We start from the raw sequence: 17,578 nt of genomic DNA, 5'->3' as shown, positions 1-17,578 counted from the left end.
AATAAAAAACAAAAGAGAAATGTCACGATTAAGGAAAAACTCCCCTTTTTACAAGCTATAGCTGAAACCCCCGTCGCTAGATAAAACTCTGCACCGTTATGTGTTAATAACTTAAGTGTGCATTTTAGAATTCACCTATGAAAACAGGGCACATAGTCAATACCGCTTCACCCACTAATGTCATTGTCATTTAATGGTACATGGGCAAAATTCCTGTCCCTCACAGGAAGCCCTGAACAAACAAACAAATGACCCTGCCCGAGGCTTGGAAGTGAAAAGTGCATCCTTCAGGGCACAATCAGGGCACTGGGCAGTTGTCCAGGTGCTCTTTGGCTGCTCCTTCAACCTAGTGGCTGTGAGTTACCCAGGCACAGGGACGTGTGTCATTTTAGGATTCCAGTGTGCCCTTCTCCTTCCTTCTGTGCCACCCTGGAAAAAGCCAAGACAGAGCAGTTCTCAGTGGTGAACAAGAGAGATTTCCCTGCCTATGCCTTGTGCAGGAAAACGCGTCATCCAATCCAGCAAGTATCCCTTTTGCATCTTAAAATACAGTGAGCCCACTGTATCGTTTGTAAACTATGAAGACTTTCAGTGGACAGGAAGGTATTCAGATACCCAAACAAGTCTAAAAACCAGTAAAAAAAGTCCTAACATTCTATTGACAAAAACGGATTCTGCAGAAATGCAGCCGCAGAAAGCTGAATGTTTTCACTGCTGCAAATTTTACTTTAATCCAACATGAATTCTCCAACCGTGGCAAATGAAAGAGTTTGTGTTCAGTGCCAGTTAGTACCCGGATCTTAACACTTAACATGGAAACCCTCATGTCTGATTTTCCATTGCCCTGCACTTTCTGAAGTCATCGGAACATTGGTTCAAAGTGAGTTTTAAACAGCATGTTATGAGACTGGTATTGATTTCACCCACTATGTACTTCATTCCAGGGAGCATTTAAAGGATCAAGCCTTTAAGGAAATGTTTACAAGTTAGGTGAGCGAAGAAGGGGAGAGATGAATGGATGAATGTCACAAGCCATCCTCTGACAAGGGTCACCTGTAAGGAAGCTGAGTAGGGGATGCTCAGGGAGATCCACGGCGCAGCAGGGAGTCACCAGACAGACTGAGGACTCACTGTATGTCGACATTTGAAATGCTATAGTGGCACAGCGGGCCTGCTGCAACTGGACTCAGTGGGGCCAACAGCTGCTGGAGGCCCTGGGCATGGTGGGAGGGGGGCCCAGTTCTGGGGCTGAGCAGTGCCGCTGCGGCACTTCAAAGGGGATGCAGCTCCAGCCACTGCTGCTGCTACTTTGGCAGTGGTGGCAGCCAGAGCTTGGGGCCCCGTTGAAACACTGGGCCCAGGGTAATTGCCTCCTTTGTCCCCTCCACCCCTGTAATCAGGCCTGCTGTTGTAATGCTTCAATATAGACATTACCTATGTTAACAGGAATAGGCAATCCACCTCCCTGAGAAGCAGTAGGTAGGATGACAGAAGACAGTGCTATCTATAGCAGGGATTAGGTTGTCTTAACCACACTGCTGTGTGGATTTTTTTACACCCCTGAACAACATAGTTAAGCTAACAGGAAAGAAAGAAAGAAATAAAAAGGGCTGGAAGGAGAGAAAATTAAAAGGACATAGGACACTGAAAATAATACTGGACGGTATACACTATGGCTGTGTCTACACTAGCCCCTTCTTGAAGGGAGCATGGTAATCAGCCTGATCAGAGAATACTAACAAAGTGCTGCAATGAATATACAGCACTTCTTTGGGTTAATTCTCCCCGTGGCAACTTCCAAGTGTCAAACCTCAAAGTGTTGGCATGCCATGTAGCTGTGGGCACTTCAAACTACCCATGCAATTTCAAAGTGCCCTTACTCCCCCAGAGTTACCACAGGGAGAATTAGCCTAATGAAGTGCTATATATTCATTGCAGTACTTCATTAGTATTCTCCGATCAGGCTGATTACCATGCCCCCTTCGAAGAAGGGGCTAGTGTAGGCATAGCCTATCAGTAGGAAGAGAAGAGAAAACAGAGTGAAACTAGGTAGAGCAAGCACATATAAAGAAAGCAAATGAGATACAGCAAGTTACATTCTGAAGATATATTAATCAAAGTTGATTGACAACATACTGCAATTAATGAAGTACATAGTAACCAGGACACTTTTGTTTTGTGCCTTTATTCTGCAAGGGGAGTGGCCTTGGGGTAGAGGCCTACAGGTGTTTTTAATCCTGCTAATAGACCTCATTGTCAGGCTAGGATGCGCTGAATGAGGATTAACCTCTGGTACAATGGCTTATACATGGATTGGGATAATACACCGTTATTCATACCGGGCTGAGTAGCAGCACGAAGAGCATTTGGCAGACGATTCACTTTTCTCATTATTTCCTTCCAGGATTTATCCACCTGTAAGAACATCTTTGCCTCTGCAGGTAGCTGCCTCTGTATATCAGGAGCACTGAAAATACTTTCCAAGTAGAGCCAGTTTCTCTGACATGTCAACCACTCTTCCTAGAAAAAGAAAAACTTAAGCAATTAGTCCCACCCGGAGACTGTCAAAACTTCCATATTCACAAAATAATTTTATCCCTTTGGCTCAGCTACCAGGCACTGGAGGAGACAGCGTGCACTTTGCCCCCCCAAAATGTCTCCAAAAATAATTTTCTGTAGCCAGGTTGGACAGTTAAGAAGAACTCACCAAGTAAATTCCATTTGATAACATTTGCTGCTTTGAAAAATCTGGCAAATTTTCTTGGATAATTATTTGTAAGGTTCTCTCAAACTGTAATTTTTTTAAAAAGGGGGAAAATAAAGGATAAAATATATGCTGCTTGACAAGAGCCTTCATTTTACGACACGACAAGCTGCATGAGATTGACTTGGCCACTGGCAAACAAAGGGTTCACTCCAAGCCTCGCCTTCCTCCCTTGCATGAACTCAGGGCAAGTCTGATAAGATGGTGCTGGATATTGCAGGCCAAGCAGATTCTCCAGCAACACCAAGATGTCGGACTAAGAAGAGGTACTTACACAAGGCTCTTTTGCTCCATACTTACTATTATGGCTTGTGTTCTGGAAGCTCTACTGGAGTTAGCAACCTCAGAAACGCTAGTGCAGGCAGAGATCCAGGTGGCTGCCAGTATTTTCAGCACCACATCCCCTAACCCTGATCAGAATACGTATACATAGCACTGGCAGCAATTGGTGCCTTGTCTACTTTGTTACTGGTATCAGTGAAGTTGCAATGGTGGCAGCAACAGTGAGAAATTATAGAGATGTAAACTTCAGACTCTGCTGTTACCCTGTAGCCTCTTTGCACTAGCTAGGAGGACATAAATGAGACCCACAATAGGCAGAATCCCCCTTGCAGCTGATACTGGTGTCTGGGGATCTGTCTGCACCGCAATTAGACACCTGTGGTTGACCCAGGTTGACTTGGGCTCATGGGAATCCTGTTTAATTGCACAGTAGACATTTTAATTGAGCTCTGGGAACCTGCCATCTCAGCAATACATGAGCACACTTAGGACATCATCTTTTCTCCTGCTGCAGAAAACTCTCCCAGCTCCCACCAGCGCTGTGCGATCCTCTTGCAGAGTCACATATGCAGAGGAAGAGAGCTGGCCAGTGTTGCTTCTCTTTCTAATTTTATGGCTTTATCGTTTATAATTTTAACAATCACACATTCACATTTTCTCTAAGCTTTAAGTATCACGAATAATTTCCCAGAGACTTATGTTAGAAGCATTTCAATTTAGGACTACATGCTTCAAGTATTTAAGCTGGCAGGGTCTCGTATATTGATCCTCAGTTGATCATTTGCAGTATTGCAGAGTAGAATCCTTCCTCTACCTCCTGACATTAGCTGTGTCCACTTCACAGCTGATGAACTGGACCATTATTTTCTCTTAATTATATGAATTACATCTATCTGATCCAGAATAACTCCCTGCTAGCAAATCGTCCGGCACAAAATCCCCCATGCCAAGAACTCAGAGTTGACTTGGTCTTCTCCACTCCAGCAACAAGGCACCAGCCATCCTGCTTCACAAGATGCTTAGACCTTGCCTCCTCCTGGACCTGGCCTGTTGGAGGACACACTCATCACTCACCCAAGACCTTGAGAGATTTGTTATCACCTATTACTGATGCTCTTACTACGCACCCTAGCTTCTCTCTGCTGGCAGCCAACAACCACATTCAATTTGCAGAAGCCATTGACTTGCCAGTTAGATAGCATTCTCTGTGTGAATGTTAAACAAAAATAAGCTCAGTATTTGAACTGTGTAAGTCACTGACACATTTGGGATAATGTTTTTCTGAACAAATATAAGATCAATTGGGAATTCTGCAACATTACCTGGTAAAATTAGGTTTTAAAAATCTCTTTTCAGCAATTTCACAACATACTGAGTATTTTAAATAGGACTAGAACTCTATCACTCTGCACCATGTGTAAGATTCCAGCTAAGTGTTAACAAGGTGTTTTGTTGTTTGCTACTCACCAATGTTTGACTAAATAAGGAGAGCTGCTTTTGCCATTCATCAACACGTGCTTTGAGAGGACCCACGTATCGTGAGGAGGCTATAGTTGCTACATTAATGGTGCTGTCATCAAGAAGAACCTTAAATAAGAAGTACACAGTCTGTCACTTACTGCCCAGGTGCCTGATTCTCCACTGGCAACAATCAAAATAAGTATAAATAGAAAATAATTAAAACAATATTGTGTAGCACATTACCAACACTTTTGCTGCTTACTGCTCCCTTAGGCTGGGTCTACACTTGCCATGGAAGATCAATACTTAGGTTCAATCTTCTGGGGTGCCTTTTACACATAAGTGAAATGGTGCATTCCAGGGTCAATGTTGACCCCAGAACTCCTTGTGAGCCACAAGGGTTAAGGAATGCCAATGGGAGGAATGCTCCCATCAGCATTCTGCCATGAGGACAGGGACGAGTGTCAATGGCTGCATAATTGATTTTTGGTACACAATTGGTGTACCTGAAATTGTGTAGGAGATGTCGACATTCCCAGTAAGTGTAGACCCAGCCTTAGAAGACATTTAGGGATCAATTACAGCTAATTAACTGCACAGAACACAGAGAGACAGGACGGGTGGCTGTAAACAAATGTTATGGGACCACAGGAAAGTTGGCAACACCGATGATAAGTGGTTGACCAGGTAACTACAATGCTGGATTACAGATGTTGCCGGATGAGAGAATGCCAGACTAGAGAGGTTCAACCTGTGTTTACAATTTATTAACAGAATTACATATTGTAATAGACACAATTGTTAACTTTGAAGAACTGAGTATTTATGGAAAAACTACAAACGCTCTTGAGGAAAACATTTGTTATCAACTAGATAAGACAAAAAAATGTGAAATTATACTTTGTTTATACGTTTTAAAAATAACACAAAATGTTCCATCAATACAGACCATTAGCAGATCATTGCTAGAATTTTATAATGTAATCTGTGTCTGCTAGTTTAGTTTGAATTTTTGGTAGTTACAACTAAACTTTCCTCTGCTGCTTATTAAATACAAGTCGTGACTTACCTGAATGTCATCTGTGCCACCAAGGATAAAAACATCTTTCGAATCACGATGAGGGAGAACAATGAATTCAGTTGTTTTCCATGAATCCTCCACCTGGTTGAGAAAATTATAAACCTTGTAAGTCTACTCACAATATTAAAATATTTATATTTTACTAATTAAATAAAATATAGACCATCTAACTCCCATTAATGAAAAAAAATCTTTCACCTAAATAGACATTGTCAAATGATTATTTTACTTTGTTATCTCTTCTCAGAGGAAAAAAGGAAAAATCTCAGTTGTCTGTCCTTTTTCATTTAAAAAGCATCAAACCTTTTGTTATTTTGCATAAAACTATAATAAATAATATATCTTGGTTGTTGTCTGTCCACAATAGTATCAAATTACACAGCAATGTTTCAAGCCAAAGCATGACTTGAACACAGACCTACTGACTTTAAGAGGCACATAGAATCATAGAAAACTAGAACTGGAAGGGACCTCAAGAAGTCATCAAGTCCAGTCCCCTGCCCTCATGGCAGGACCACGCACCATCTATATCATGCTACTGGATGTTCTATGGGCCCAACATTCTCTGTCAAAGACTGTTCTGTGGGCAGCATAACCCAGCATCAATCTCTACCTTTTTAAGCCCTCTTCAGTATGCTCTTTGGCAGAGCAAAGGTCTGGTGTGTCAGAAATCATATTTATGCTTTGTCTTTCACTCAAATATAAAAATTCTACTTACCATTAACGTGGGGCTTCTTTGCTGTGAACTGTAATTGACGGCCACATTCTTTCTTATGTCAAGGTTTTCAGTACATTGTCAAAAGCAAAGACAAAGATGTTTCTAAGAATTACCTTTTTGAGAATGGTCTCCAAGGAAGCTTCTCCAGAAGCTTGTCCAGACACGTCCTGAATTTCTTGAGCAAAGTCAAAAGCACTGAGCTCAACAAGTCGAGCCAAAGATAATGGGCATTCCACATCCACCAGTGGTGCATTAACTATTTGCTCCAAAACTGCCCAGTGTCTAGGTTTCAGAAAGGGATTTCGTAGGTCTGTGATAACAGGAAGCTGAAAAAGTAAAACAACATATTTATTTTTCATTCATGTACTTTACAACCTTAGACTGCTCCCAAGGCACCAATTTTAAAATAAAGCTTGTAAGTAGAACTTGTAAAAGACTTTTGATCAAAATTTGCATGTAATTATCTTTAGGAGTAAAAATGACCTTCCCCTCACAGTTTCTTTTTGTTTGACGTTTTTGGCAAAAAACAAAATCTTCATCCATTTTTGAAAACTAGAAGTTTTCCATTTTTGTTTCTTTTTCCTCTTTTCTATTTTGCCTCTGGAAGAGCTATATAAAATGAGGGAACCTTTGAAGCTTACTGAAAAATAAGAATTACATTTAAATGTCATGTCTGTCTAAAATTATTTTAGGAAAGCTAATTTTAAGTTGCTATTTTACCTTTTCTCTCATCTTCTCCACATTTCCTTTGAGTCGCGGCACTATATTATTGGGTGGCAAACCTTTTTCCAACTGAGTCACAAATTTGGCATACTTGGAAACCTGAGAATTCAGGTATTCTGGATCCAGGCTATCAAATTTACACTGTGGAAATCAGATGTAGAAAATATGCTAATTAATTAATGGACATGTTTGCTTTGAATAGTATTTTTCTTGACCAAGAAATCACTGAAACCAAAAGAGCTATTCATACAGTAAGGTACTACTAACATAAATAAGGGTAGCAAAATCTGGCACATAGTATGTATGACAGTTATGTTAAATATTCAGATTTTACAAACTGGAAGCTGTGAGTGCCCAAAGATTGAATGCCACAAACATCAGTCATTCATCGAAAATGAAATAGGAATTTTTTCAGAGCTTTAAAAAACAGTGTATTCTAAAGCAAGGCAGTCCTATATACACCTATTGCATTATATACCTGCAATTCTTATTCTCAGGAAGTTCAGTAAAACACTAATGATAGGAAGATGTAGTGTGATGTGCCAAATTTTGCAAATTAATTAAAACAGAATATACTGTTGTGTGATAATAGACAAAGCTGGCACTTTTGATGCCTGGAGTTATCCACTGCCACAACACAAGCACATTGACAACAACAAACTCTAACTGCAAGCAGATTTCCATAGAACTCAAGTCCATTGTCTGCCTTGTTTTCCCCAGGGTCCAATCTTTGTCTTGGTGTTAAGTTTACACTGGCCATTTATTTGTCTGTAATTTTTGGATGGGGGTGTGAAAAACACACACACACACACACACACTGAGAACAGCAAGTTGTAGCACTGTAAAGTGCTGGTGTGAAGCAGGCTACAGCACCGGGTGCTACTCACCTCCTGGAGGTTGTTTACCTAAAGCACTGAGAAAGTTCTCTCTCTCTCTCTCTCTCTCTCTTCACAGCTGCCATGGCCACACTTGCGATCTAAAGCACTGCCGTGGCTGTACTTTAAGTGTAGACAAAGCCCAAATCACTGCACAGCACACATAGACATCTAGTAGGCTATTAATATTGTGCAGGTAAATACACTATGACACCAGCTTTCATACCATGACAAAAGATAGCGTGGAATTCCTCTAGGCTATGATGGAAGAAGGTTCCCACTTAAGGTGTATGGCAGCCTGATATACAATAGGAGACACACCTCAGTGTTTTACAGGGGGAACAAATGGAGCCAAATTTGATCTGAACAAGCAGGAAAGACTAAAAGTGTGCGTGAAGGGGATCAATTACAAAAACACTAGTATTGAAACAATGAGACACCTCACAGAACAAAATTTAACCTTTCATCTCCATTTATATATTTAGTGGTCACTGACACTCAGGCTACACCTACACTAGACTAAGAAAATCAACTGCAGATACTCAATTCTAGCTAAGCCAATTGTGTAGTTAAAATCGAAGTATCTGTGCTCATGTAACTTGTCTGTCTGTACACAGGAAGGTCGATTTCATGAATCCATACTAGACATGCAAAATTGAACCCTGGAAGATTGACCCTGAGTGATCTTCTGGGGTAATGTAGACATAGCCGCTGAGATCATGGCATAGGAAACATTCATAATAAAAAACCAAAGATTAAATGTTTATTTTTCCAACTAATGCATTTGCAACAACAGTAATAGGGAACCTCTCTTCCAATCAGCAGTGAAATTAGGTACTGACAGCTAGTGGCACTAAGGGTAGTCCCACTCCTTGACAGGAAAAGAACGTCTGTTGGAGGGGTGTCACTAGCTGCCTTAAGCCTCTAAATCATGGGAGTTTCCAACAGTATAGCACTGGGAAAACACACACAAGAATGGGGTATTACTATAATGACTGAGGCTTTGTATGTTGATAATATCTTATAATAATATTATTTACTGATTTATGTATACTGCAGTAGCACCTAGAGTCATTGCTCTGGGGCCCACTGTACTAGGCCCTGTACATCATGCAATAAAAAGATGGCCCTGGCCATAAAGAGCTTCCAGTCTATGTACATAATTAGAGACAATAGGTGGTAAGAATAGAGACACAATCAGTGAGATGTTTAAAATTAACAGAAGGTAAATTTAGAATAAAAACTTCTTCACAAATTGCCATGCCTTATGAAAATCATCTTATGAATATGAATATGCATAATCTGAAGATGCTTTATGCAAAATGGATGAGGTAACATCTCATTTTTAAAGTTACAGTCTACTGAAGCTGAATATATCCCAAAAGGCATCAGAGTGCCAAATAAATCTCTTACGCTGTGTAAACGTTTTACACAACAAAACTTCATAAAGATGTTCATCCTCTTTAACAATGATAGAGAGATATGCACAGTGATTGCTCCCCCAGGTCCCTCCCCCCAGTAATACTTATTTACACAGGGCTTGGTAATAAGCAAAAGTGTTTTATTAAGTATAAAAAGTAGAATTTAAGCGACTGCAAGTGTTAACAGACAGATCAAAGTAAGTTACTATGTTAAAATATACAAAAGGATGCCCACTAATCCTAATACACTAAGAAATTTGTTACATGTAAATTTCAGCCCTAAACAGTTGTTCTTATCTCGGGTAAAATGCTTCAAGTCAGAGTTGATCTTTACTCTGGCCTGGGTCTACAGCTTTTCAGAGTTCTTCGGAGTTCTTTCTTTTCAGGTTTTCTTCATGTGTATCTTCTTAGGGCAGGCAAGGCTGTTTCAAAGGCCAGCTCAAGACAAAGATCTGATTGCTTTCCATTCCTTAAATAGACTTTCTCCCAGGACAGAAACCCTTTGCTCAGTCTCCCAATCCCCACTGAAAAGTATTAAATTCAAGATGGATCCCCATACCAGGTGGCATGGTTATGTGCCTTTCTACGACCAACCACAGTTTTGGCTTACTGGAAAAAAATAACTCATTCATGGATTGTTGGCTTGAGTACTGAGCAATTAACTTCCTAAAGTATCACTAATGGCTCTAATTAGCATATTTAGAATTAAAAACAGATTCATACTTCATATTTATAACTTCACATAAAAGAATAATATGTATTAAACAGACAATAACTTTTAAAATTAGATGTTACATGATGTGTTTTGTATAAAGCTTTCTTGAGTTACGCATATTCATATTCATAAGCCAATCTTCATCAAGCATGCAGAGAGGCATGACACAAATCACAAGTCATCCTATGGAAATTATTACTCCAAGAAGTCAGAATATCAAAAACTACAGCTGGAAGTGAAGAGGAGGCAAAATAATTTTACAGCTTGGAAGAGTATTAGCTGTTTTGATGGCCAAAACATGAGTAGACAGTTTGCTTCAGGGTGTCATCTGAACGCTGCACAATCCAACTCGTGAACAGTTTGAAGAGAAGTCCGAAGAAAGGCACAGGAAGAAAAGAGAAACTTTATCTAAGGGAAGACTACTTTTATCCTTTTTGTTTTGCTTTTCGTTTTCCCTTTTAGTAGCCTTGGTAACTGCAGATATCCACAGTGATGCAAATAAATTAAATAGACTTCATAATCCAAAGATTTGATGTGAACGGTTGAAATGAAACTTACTTATGTACAAAATCCCTGCCACGCTATTCAAGCTTAACAGTTTGATTCAGAATACTCACATGATAGTATAGAGTAATTAAAAGAAGCATAAACCATGGAATAATGTGCAAAAAAATTAACTGTACAGTTGTTTTTTATAACAGTGTGGTGCAAAAACCTATAATGCGATTTTGGAAAGAGAGAAGAAATTGCCTTATTCTACATATTAATACCTAGAATTATTTTATTATAAACTGTAGCATACTTCAGTTTCATACTTCGTTATTTAAAAATCAGAGTATTTAATTTACCTCCATCCACTCTGTTTGGAGTATTTCCCATTCAGAACAAGAATCCCAAAGCAGCTGTTTCAGTTTCAGTTCTGCACAAACTTCCTCTAAAGCATCGAATTTTGAAACTTCCACCTTAAAATAGAAATTTAAAAAGTCATGTTAACAATTAACATTATAAAACAATCTAATACATATTTTTAGAAATACTCAGTTCATGTTTGCCAAATCTACAGCTAACATTGCAGGAGGAAAAAAAAAACAGTCCAACAGCACTTTAAAGACTAATAAAATAACAAGGTGATGAGGTTTTGTGGTGGGTCTGTCCCACAAAAACACATCATCTAACAAAATTATTTTGTTAGTCTTTAAAGTGCTACTTAACAGAAAATGTGGAAATGGTAGAGGTCCTTAATGACTTCATTGTTTCAGTTTTCACAAAGAACGTTTGTGTGTCTGGATGTCTAACATAGTGAATGCCAGTGAAAATGAGGTATGATCAGGAGCTGAATTAGGAAAAGAGCAAGTTAAAATTACTTAGATAAAGTAGATCTAGAAGATAATAACGTGATAGGTAACAATCAGCATGGATTTGTAAAGAACAAATAATGTCAAACCAACTTCATAGCTTTCTTTGACAGGGTAACAAGCTAAATATGAGTCTACAGTGTAACACTCTTGCAAAAAGACACACATCACCCTGGGATGTCTTAGTGGGAGCTTCAAAGCAAGATATGAGAAATATTTCTTCTGTTTTTCTCCATGCTAATTAGGCCACAACTGGAGTATTGTGTTCAGTTCCAGGAAAAATACGGACAAGTTAGAAAAGGTCCAGAGAAGAGCAACAAAAATGATTAAAAGTCTAGAAAACATGACTTATTAGGGAAGATTGAAAAAAATGGGTTGTTTAGTCTAGAAAACAGAAATCTCAGAAGGGACATGTAAACAGTTTTCAAGTACATAAAAGCTTGTTAGAAGCAGGAGGGAGAAAAATTGTTCTTAACCTTCAAGCATGACACCAGAAATAATGGGACCCTGTGCACAAGCAGATTTGGGCACGCAATACCTGTTTCCAAAAAGACAGTAGGTGGGACATTGGTTTTACAAAGTTCTGCTATTCAGAAATACTTGCTTGTCTAACTCTGGAGAAAATAAAATTCAATTAAGGCTTCATAAAAGCACAGCAAAGAGCTAAGAGAAAAAATACCTTAAAATTCTTCTGGTAGGATTTATACTGGAATGCCCGTTTCTGTAGTTCATCTAGAATAGCTTGCAAGTCAGTTAGAGTTTGTTTCACTTTGTCTTGATCAGCTGCAATATCCAAAATCTGTGGGTCCTGTTTAGAAAAAACAACTGTTTGTTAAATTTAACTTTTAGTCCAGGTTGAGATAAACAGCCCATATTTCAGGTTTATGGAAATAAATTTTAAACTCAGTGCACCAGTATTTAAATATTCAAATTTATATCATAATGTACGCATGAGGAGATTTAACTTATATTAAATGACTCACATAAATAGGTAGGAAAAGTTACCTAGTCTGAAAGGTTCCAGATCAAATTTCTTCCTTTTATAAATATATTTCCCCCCCATCATCTTCAATTATTGGTAGTTGGTATGACTAAATACATCATGGAACTTCACAATGCCTTGTTGGAGCTACACATTAAAGTCATCTTTTTAGAACTTGTATCAGAGGTGTAGTCGTGTTAGTCTGGATCTGCAAAAGCAACAAGGGGCCCTGTGGCACCTTATAGACTAACAGGTGACCTGCATCTGACAAAGTGGGTCTTTGCCCACAAAAGCTTATGCTCATACATTTCTGTTAGTCTATAAGGTGCCACAGGACCCCTGGTTGCTTTTCTAGAACTTGATGGCTTATGGCAACATCTTTTAGGAAAACCTGTAATCGGGCCAGTCATGCTCACTTTCGAAAATGTGCACATTTCAAACTATGTCTGAGTATTGAAGATCAAATCCTGTCCTTCTATCTGCAGCACCCTGGTTATAGCAGAGTTGCTCTGGCTCCCCTGATAGTGGTAGAAGGTCGGGATTTCGGGACTCCATATGGGGTCCACAGCCCTGAGAATGCACAGGACCCATCTTTCTTGGTGACTCACTGTATGCCAATGCTAGGATCCTTGGTATGAGGGCAGAAAGGGGAAGGAAGAGACAAGCTGATGAACCGCATCACATGCAGAAGCTGTAAGTAGGGGGGACACTGCTGAAGTTCTGAGATGGGTTGGGGAGAAGGATTTCATCCCTGACAGACTCACTGTGCAAAGATCAGCTCCTCTCTTTTAGTTGAGAAGATACAATTTGGTCCTACATGTTTAGCTCCACCAGGCCACATCCTGCCCTAAGAAATACCATACAACCTTCAATTCATATAGCGCAATGAAAAATGTGAGCTTTTGCATTGGCTTACTTATCAAGCCTTACTCCACATGGTTGAACAGACTGTAGATATCTTCATAGTACTTATTACTGCTCAGTTCCCTTGTTTTACTAAAGCAAAAATGCAGAAATTCTATTAAGTATAAAAACAATACAAACTGCTCTTTGCAAACCTGAGCTTGCTGTTTCACTTCTTTCACTTCATCATTGAGCTCTACAACATCTTGGTCTAAATGCTGACAAAATTTGGTAATACTGGAATCTCTTTCACCCACTGACTTGTCAATTGCATTGCGAACTGCAACAATGGATGGCTTCAGAGTTGCGAAGAGAGCAAAATCTTCAGGAGGTGTAGGTACTTGATATTGTTCAATAAGCTGATACATCTGAGCTACCACATTCCCTTCTTCTTCCAGGCTCTCAATCTACAAAAACAGTCGTATTTCAAATGACTGTGAATCAACCATGTTTTCTTCAGTGAGCCTTACCTGTATTCAGTCTTAATTACATTGTTGACACATACCAAAATGTGCTTATGAAAGTAGAATAATTTCAATAAGAAAACTAGTCCAAGCAAAGGATTTTTAATCATATAAAAAGATAAACTGGTTAATTTTTGTCCCTGAATTGTTTAGTTTCTTATATGATTATGATCTGAAAACAGAGTAAATCCAAGAAGCTGGAGAAGACAGACACGTTTGTTTGGAACTGTGGCATCTTCTTCAACGTATCCTCCCTTACCATACAGTAGGTTAAGTTATCATTTATTCCATTAGCAAGAGCTCTGACACCCACATATTAGGCACTGGAACATACAGATACTCAATTTGTTTTATTTTGCTAGCTGCAAGTAAGTCTATTTCTGGATGTTCTGGTTCCCACCTGGAGAAGATAGATTTTGCTACTATTAAAAGTGTGAAACTTCAGTCTAAAAGGAATTGAAGAAAGCTACTAGCAGTTGAAAAAGGGGGTATAAACACTGAAAATGTTGACCAGCCTCTAACACGGAATTCACCACTTGTGAAGGAAATAAAAGTACACATTTTTCATCTGGTAATAATTCGAAACACTTAATGAATGAAAACAGTTGACTTTGTCCTTGCCTGTAAAGTTGTCTCCTCATAACAGGAAATCCACTAGTCTGGAATGAATTATTGGTTTGGCCAGACTGCCCATCATGCATGCCGAGGCAGCTCACTGCTAAGGATTTCTGAGATCACAGCTTCCCCCTACTTATGGTTGGTAAATTGTATCACGAGCTAAGCTCACAACTTCCAATGTGTCTGTCCCTGAAACAACTCACAACATGCCCAGAAGCTGTCATCTTACCTCAATGAGGTAAGAAAGATTTGTACAAAAAGGAAGAAAAAAATCTCCTGGTGCAGTTGACAAGAGACAACATTAGAAAGAAACTCCAAGACTTTCAATAGCATCACACTGTCGTGCCTAATAAGATGTTCAGAATATTGTTCCTTTTCATACAGGTGACTCACATAAGACAAGCTACCTCAAATGAGTAGGAAAAACCACTGAGGTTGCAGTCCACAGGTCAAATGACTGCTGCATTAGCTAACCCAGGACCAATTTCTGTCAATGTTTAGATAGAAGGGTAAATTTTTGTCATGGCATTCATAAATTTGACCACTGGAGGAGGAGATGCTCTGAATTTTAAGCTGCCAATCAAATTATGCCTCATTCAAAGCAGCACATGTTCCCAGCACCAGGAGATCTTTGATGATCTTAAACACTAACAAGGGCAGATTAAAGAAGAAGGCATTTATTTCCATGCCTTGCCATTCCTTTCCCTGGAGCAGAGTAAACACCATTTTTGTTGCCATTTGACATGAATAAGTCAATCTGTGGACTCCCCCACTCCAGGAAGACTGACTAAAACATTTGCTGCTCAAGTCCCACTGTCTTGGAGAAAGTGTCTGATGTCTCGGCCAATTGGCTTGACTATTGATCTTACTCTGCACAGATGCAGCTGATATTATGAGGTTCCTCATCCTGTACTGTGGACAAATACTTCCCATGGCACAAGTGAAACTCCATTTGCGTATACTAGCCTAAGAAGGAGACTTATCAATTGATCCTGTTAAATTGGACCTCTGTCAGACACCATTCCTTTGCCAAATTTCTGATCCTGTGTCACCTTCTTAAAGACTGAGGGATTGTACCTGGGAAGGTAAACTAGTTGTGCAAGACCTTGGTCATGGACATGAGGAGTGTCTGAAGAGTCTCTACTATGCAATAGCATCACAGGAAGCCGTCAGTCCCAGGAGATGGAAGGGACCCCAGACAGTACTCCACTGCTAGAGGAGGACACTCATAGACAGTGTTCCTGCTGTGCTTGTTTCCTCTAGTCACAAGCTCCATTGAGCTCAGTGCATCATGAGCCTGCCAGGAGATCAGTGAGGAGGAGGAGGGGAAAAGCACTCCAGACATAGCCAGTGACCAAGGCCTTTCAACAACAAATGGAGCAGACAGAGTTCTTCTCTTCTCTAGTGACTTCTACCAGTAGAGGCAGAATACTGGACTTGTGACGCAGATCCCAATTTTATATAGAGGAACCCAGGGCACCAAAACGCCCCACTACCTTACTGACACTGGACAAGAGGTCTCCGTGATGGAAGTGGTCAACTTAGTAGTCTGCTCCTGACTAATGAACTGACCACATACAAAAAAATAGATACAGGTTGCACCTCTCAAATCTGGTACTCTCACGTCTGACAACATCTGTTGTCCAGTATAACCACAGATGTTGCTAGATGAAAGAGTAGTGGGCAGGTGCAGGAGGCCCAGCAGGGCTGTGAGCAGGAGGCCCTGCCTGTGTGACTGCAGAGTGAGAGGTTGTCGCTGGTCCAGGAATGAGAGCCCCCTTGCCCCACAGGAGCAGGAGCCAGAACTCTGCCATGAGCTGGAGCCCTTGGCTGCCCCACAGCAGCGCAGGGCCAGGAGCCTGGGCCCCTACTTGTCCTGCAGCAGTGGAGGCCTGGAACCAGAGCTCCCTGGCAGTGGGGGCCAGGAGCTGTAGCCCCCACCTGCCCCACAGCAATGGGAGCTGGAAGGTCTGCTGTGGGATCGGGAATCAGATCCCCTGCCTGTTCTGTGGCAAATGGAGGCTGCCATGGGGTTGGGAACTGGAGCCCCTAACCTGCCTCACAGCAGCAAGTGCAGTGATCTGGAACCCCTCTTGCCCTGCAGCAGTGGGGATGGGGAGGCTGCTGTGGGGCTGAGAGCTGGAGCCATACCTGTTCTGTGGCACAGGGGCTGCAGGGCTGGAGCCCTGTGGCATCTTCAGGAAGCCTGGGCTGGGGCCAGAGTCCCACAGCAGGGATGCTGGTGCTCCAGCAGCCCCTTAGCACAGCCATGCACTTTCCCTTGTCCAGCAAATTCTCTTGTTTGGGACCTGTCAGGTCTCAAGCATGCTAGATAAGGGAGGTACAGCCTATATAACACAAGTTTGATATTAAATCGGATCCAGTCTTACAATTTCTAGTAATATTCCATTAAGAGATGATAACATAGAATCTTTATATTTTACTTTTGTGGGTGGCGATGGCACAGGAATACATGGTCTCTCTTCCCCACCTTTTTGAAGAAAATGCATAATACAAAGTACACATGCAGCTTCCCTACGCAGTGACCTCTCATCCCCATCTCCTACAAGTTAGCATGTACTTACTCGTTCCTGAATTTCATCAAGGAATATCAAGCTACTAACATATTCTGTAGTTGTGGATGGGAGAAACTCAAGTTTAAATTTGGCATCTTGTGCCTCAGCTATAATAGCAGTCACTTTTTGCTTTCCAATAACTGGGAGCATATCATTAATGACCTAGAAAACAAAGAGAACTATTAGATTGTGCAAGTATTCTTAAAAGCTAGAGGTGAAAGGCCGTATATTGACTTAGCTAGAGGGCTTTTGGTTGTCAGGTGAGAAATTTAGATTAGATTTTCAGTGCTAATTTTGTGCCCAATCCTGTAGTCCTTCATTGCTTGAGTGAACTGAAGGGGACTACTTCCACGAAGGAAAATTGCAGAATCATGTGTCAAGGCAACAGGGACTGTGAGTAATGCAAAGCAAACAACATAGATGGAAATGGTGACTGAGTCATTGAACCATTACTCTGCACCAATTGAAGAAATGTGCTGACAGACTGGAGACGATGTTCTTCCAGACTCTACTATCCAGAAGATCCTTGACTATAGTCCAGGATCTCAAATGTGAATGTGGCAAAAAGCAAATAAAAGCAGGTGTCCTCCGGGTTCTGTAAGTCATACAGAAGACACCCTCACTCTCTGAAATGCAGATG

General features: G+C 40.6%; 1 protein-coding gene across 1 annotated transcript in view; it reads right to left on the bottom strand.

The window, feature by feature from the left end:
- The window catches only part of DNAH6 (dynein axonemal heavy chain 6), a 168,284-nt gene that overhangs the window by 128,934 nt on the left and 21,772 nt on the right, over positions 1 to 17,578 (bottom strand). The window contains exons 13-21 of the mRNA XM_074994025.1: positions 16,948 to 17,100; positions 13,436 to 13,687; positions 12,075 to 12,203; positions 10,889 to 11,002; positions 7,027 to 7,170; positions 6,420 to 6,632; positions 5,577 to 5,669; positions 4,514 to 4,633; positions 2,340 to 2,520 (exon numbers count right to left, since the gene is read on the bottom strand). Coding sequence (XP_074850126.1) covers positions 2,340 to 2,520; positions 4,514 to 4,633; positions 5,577 to 5,669; positions 6,420 to 6,632; positions 7,027 to 7,170; positions 10,889 to 11,002; positions 12,075 to 12,203; positions 13,436 to 13,687; positions 16,948 to 17,100 — 1,399 coding nt within the window. The remainder of the gene's footprint in view (positions 1 to 2,339; positions 2,521 to 4,513; positions 4,634 to 5,576; positions 5,670 to 6,419; positions 6,633 to 7,026; positions 7,171 to 10,888; positions 11,003 to 12,074; positions 12,204 to 13,435; positions 13,688 to 16,947; positions 17,101 to 17,578) is intronic.

The sequence above is a fragment of the Carettochelys insculpta genome, chromosome 5 (assembly GCF_033958435.1).
Source record: "Carettochelys insculpta isolate YL-2023 chromosome 5, ASM3395843v1, whole genome shotgun sequence".
Classification (NCBI taxonomy): Eukaryota; Metazoa; Chordata; order Testudines; family Carettochelyidae; genus Carettochelys; species Carettochelys insculpta.
This window is presented reverse-complemented; position numbering and strand designations above follow the sequence as displayed.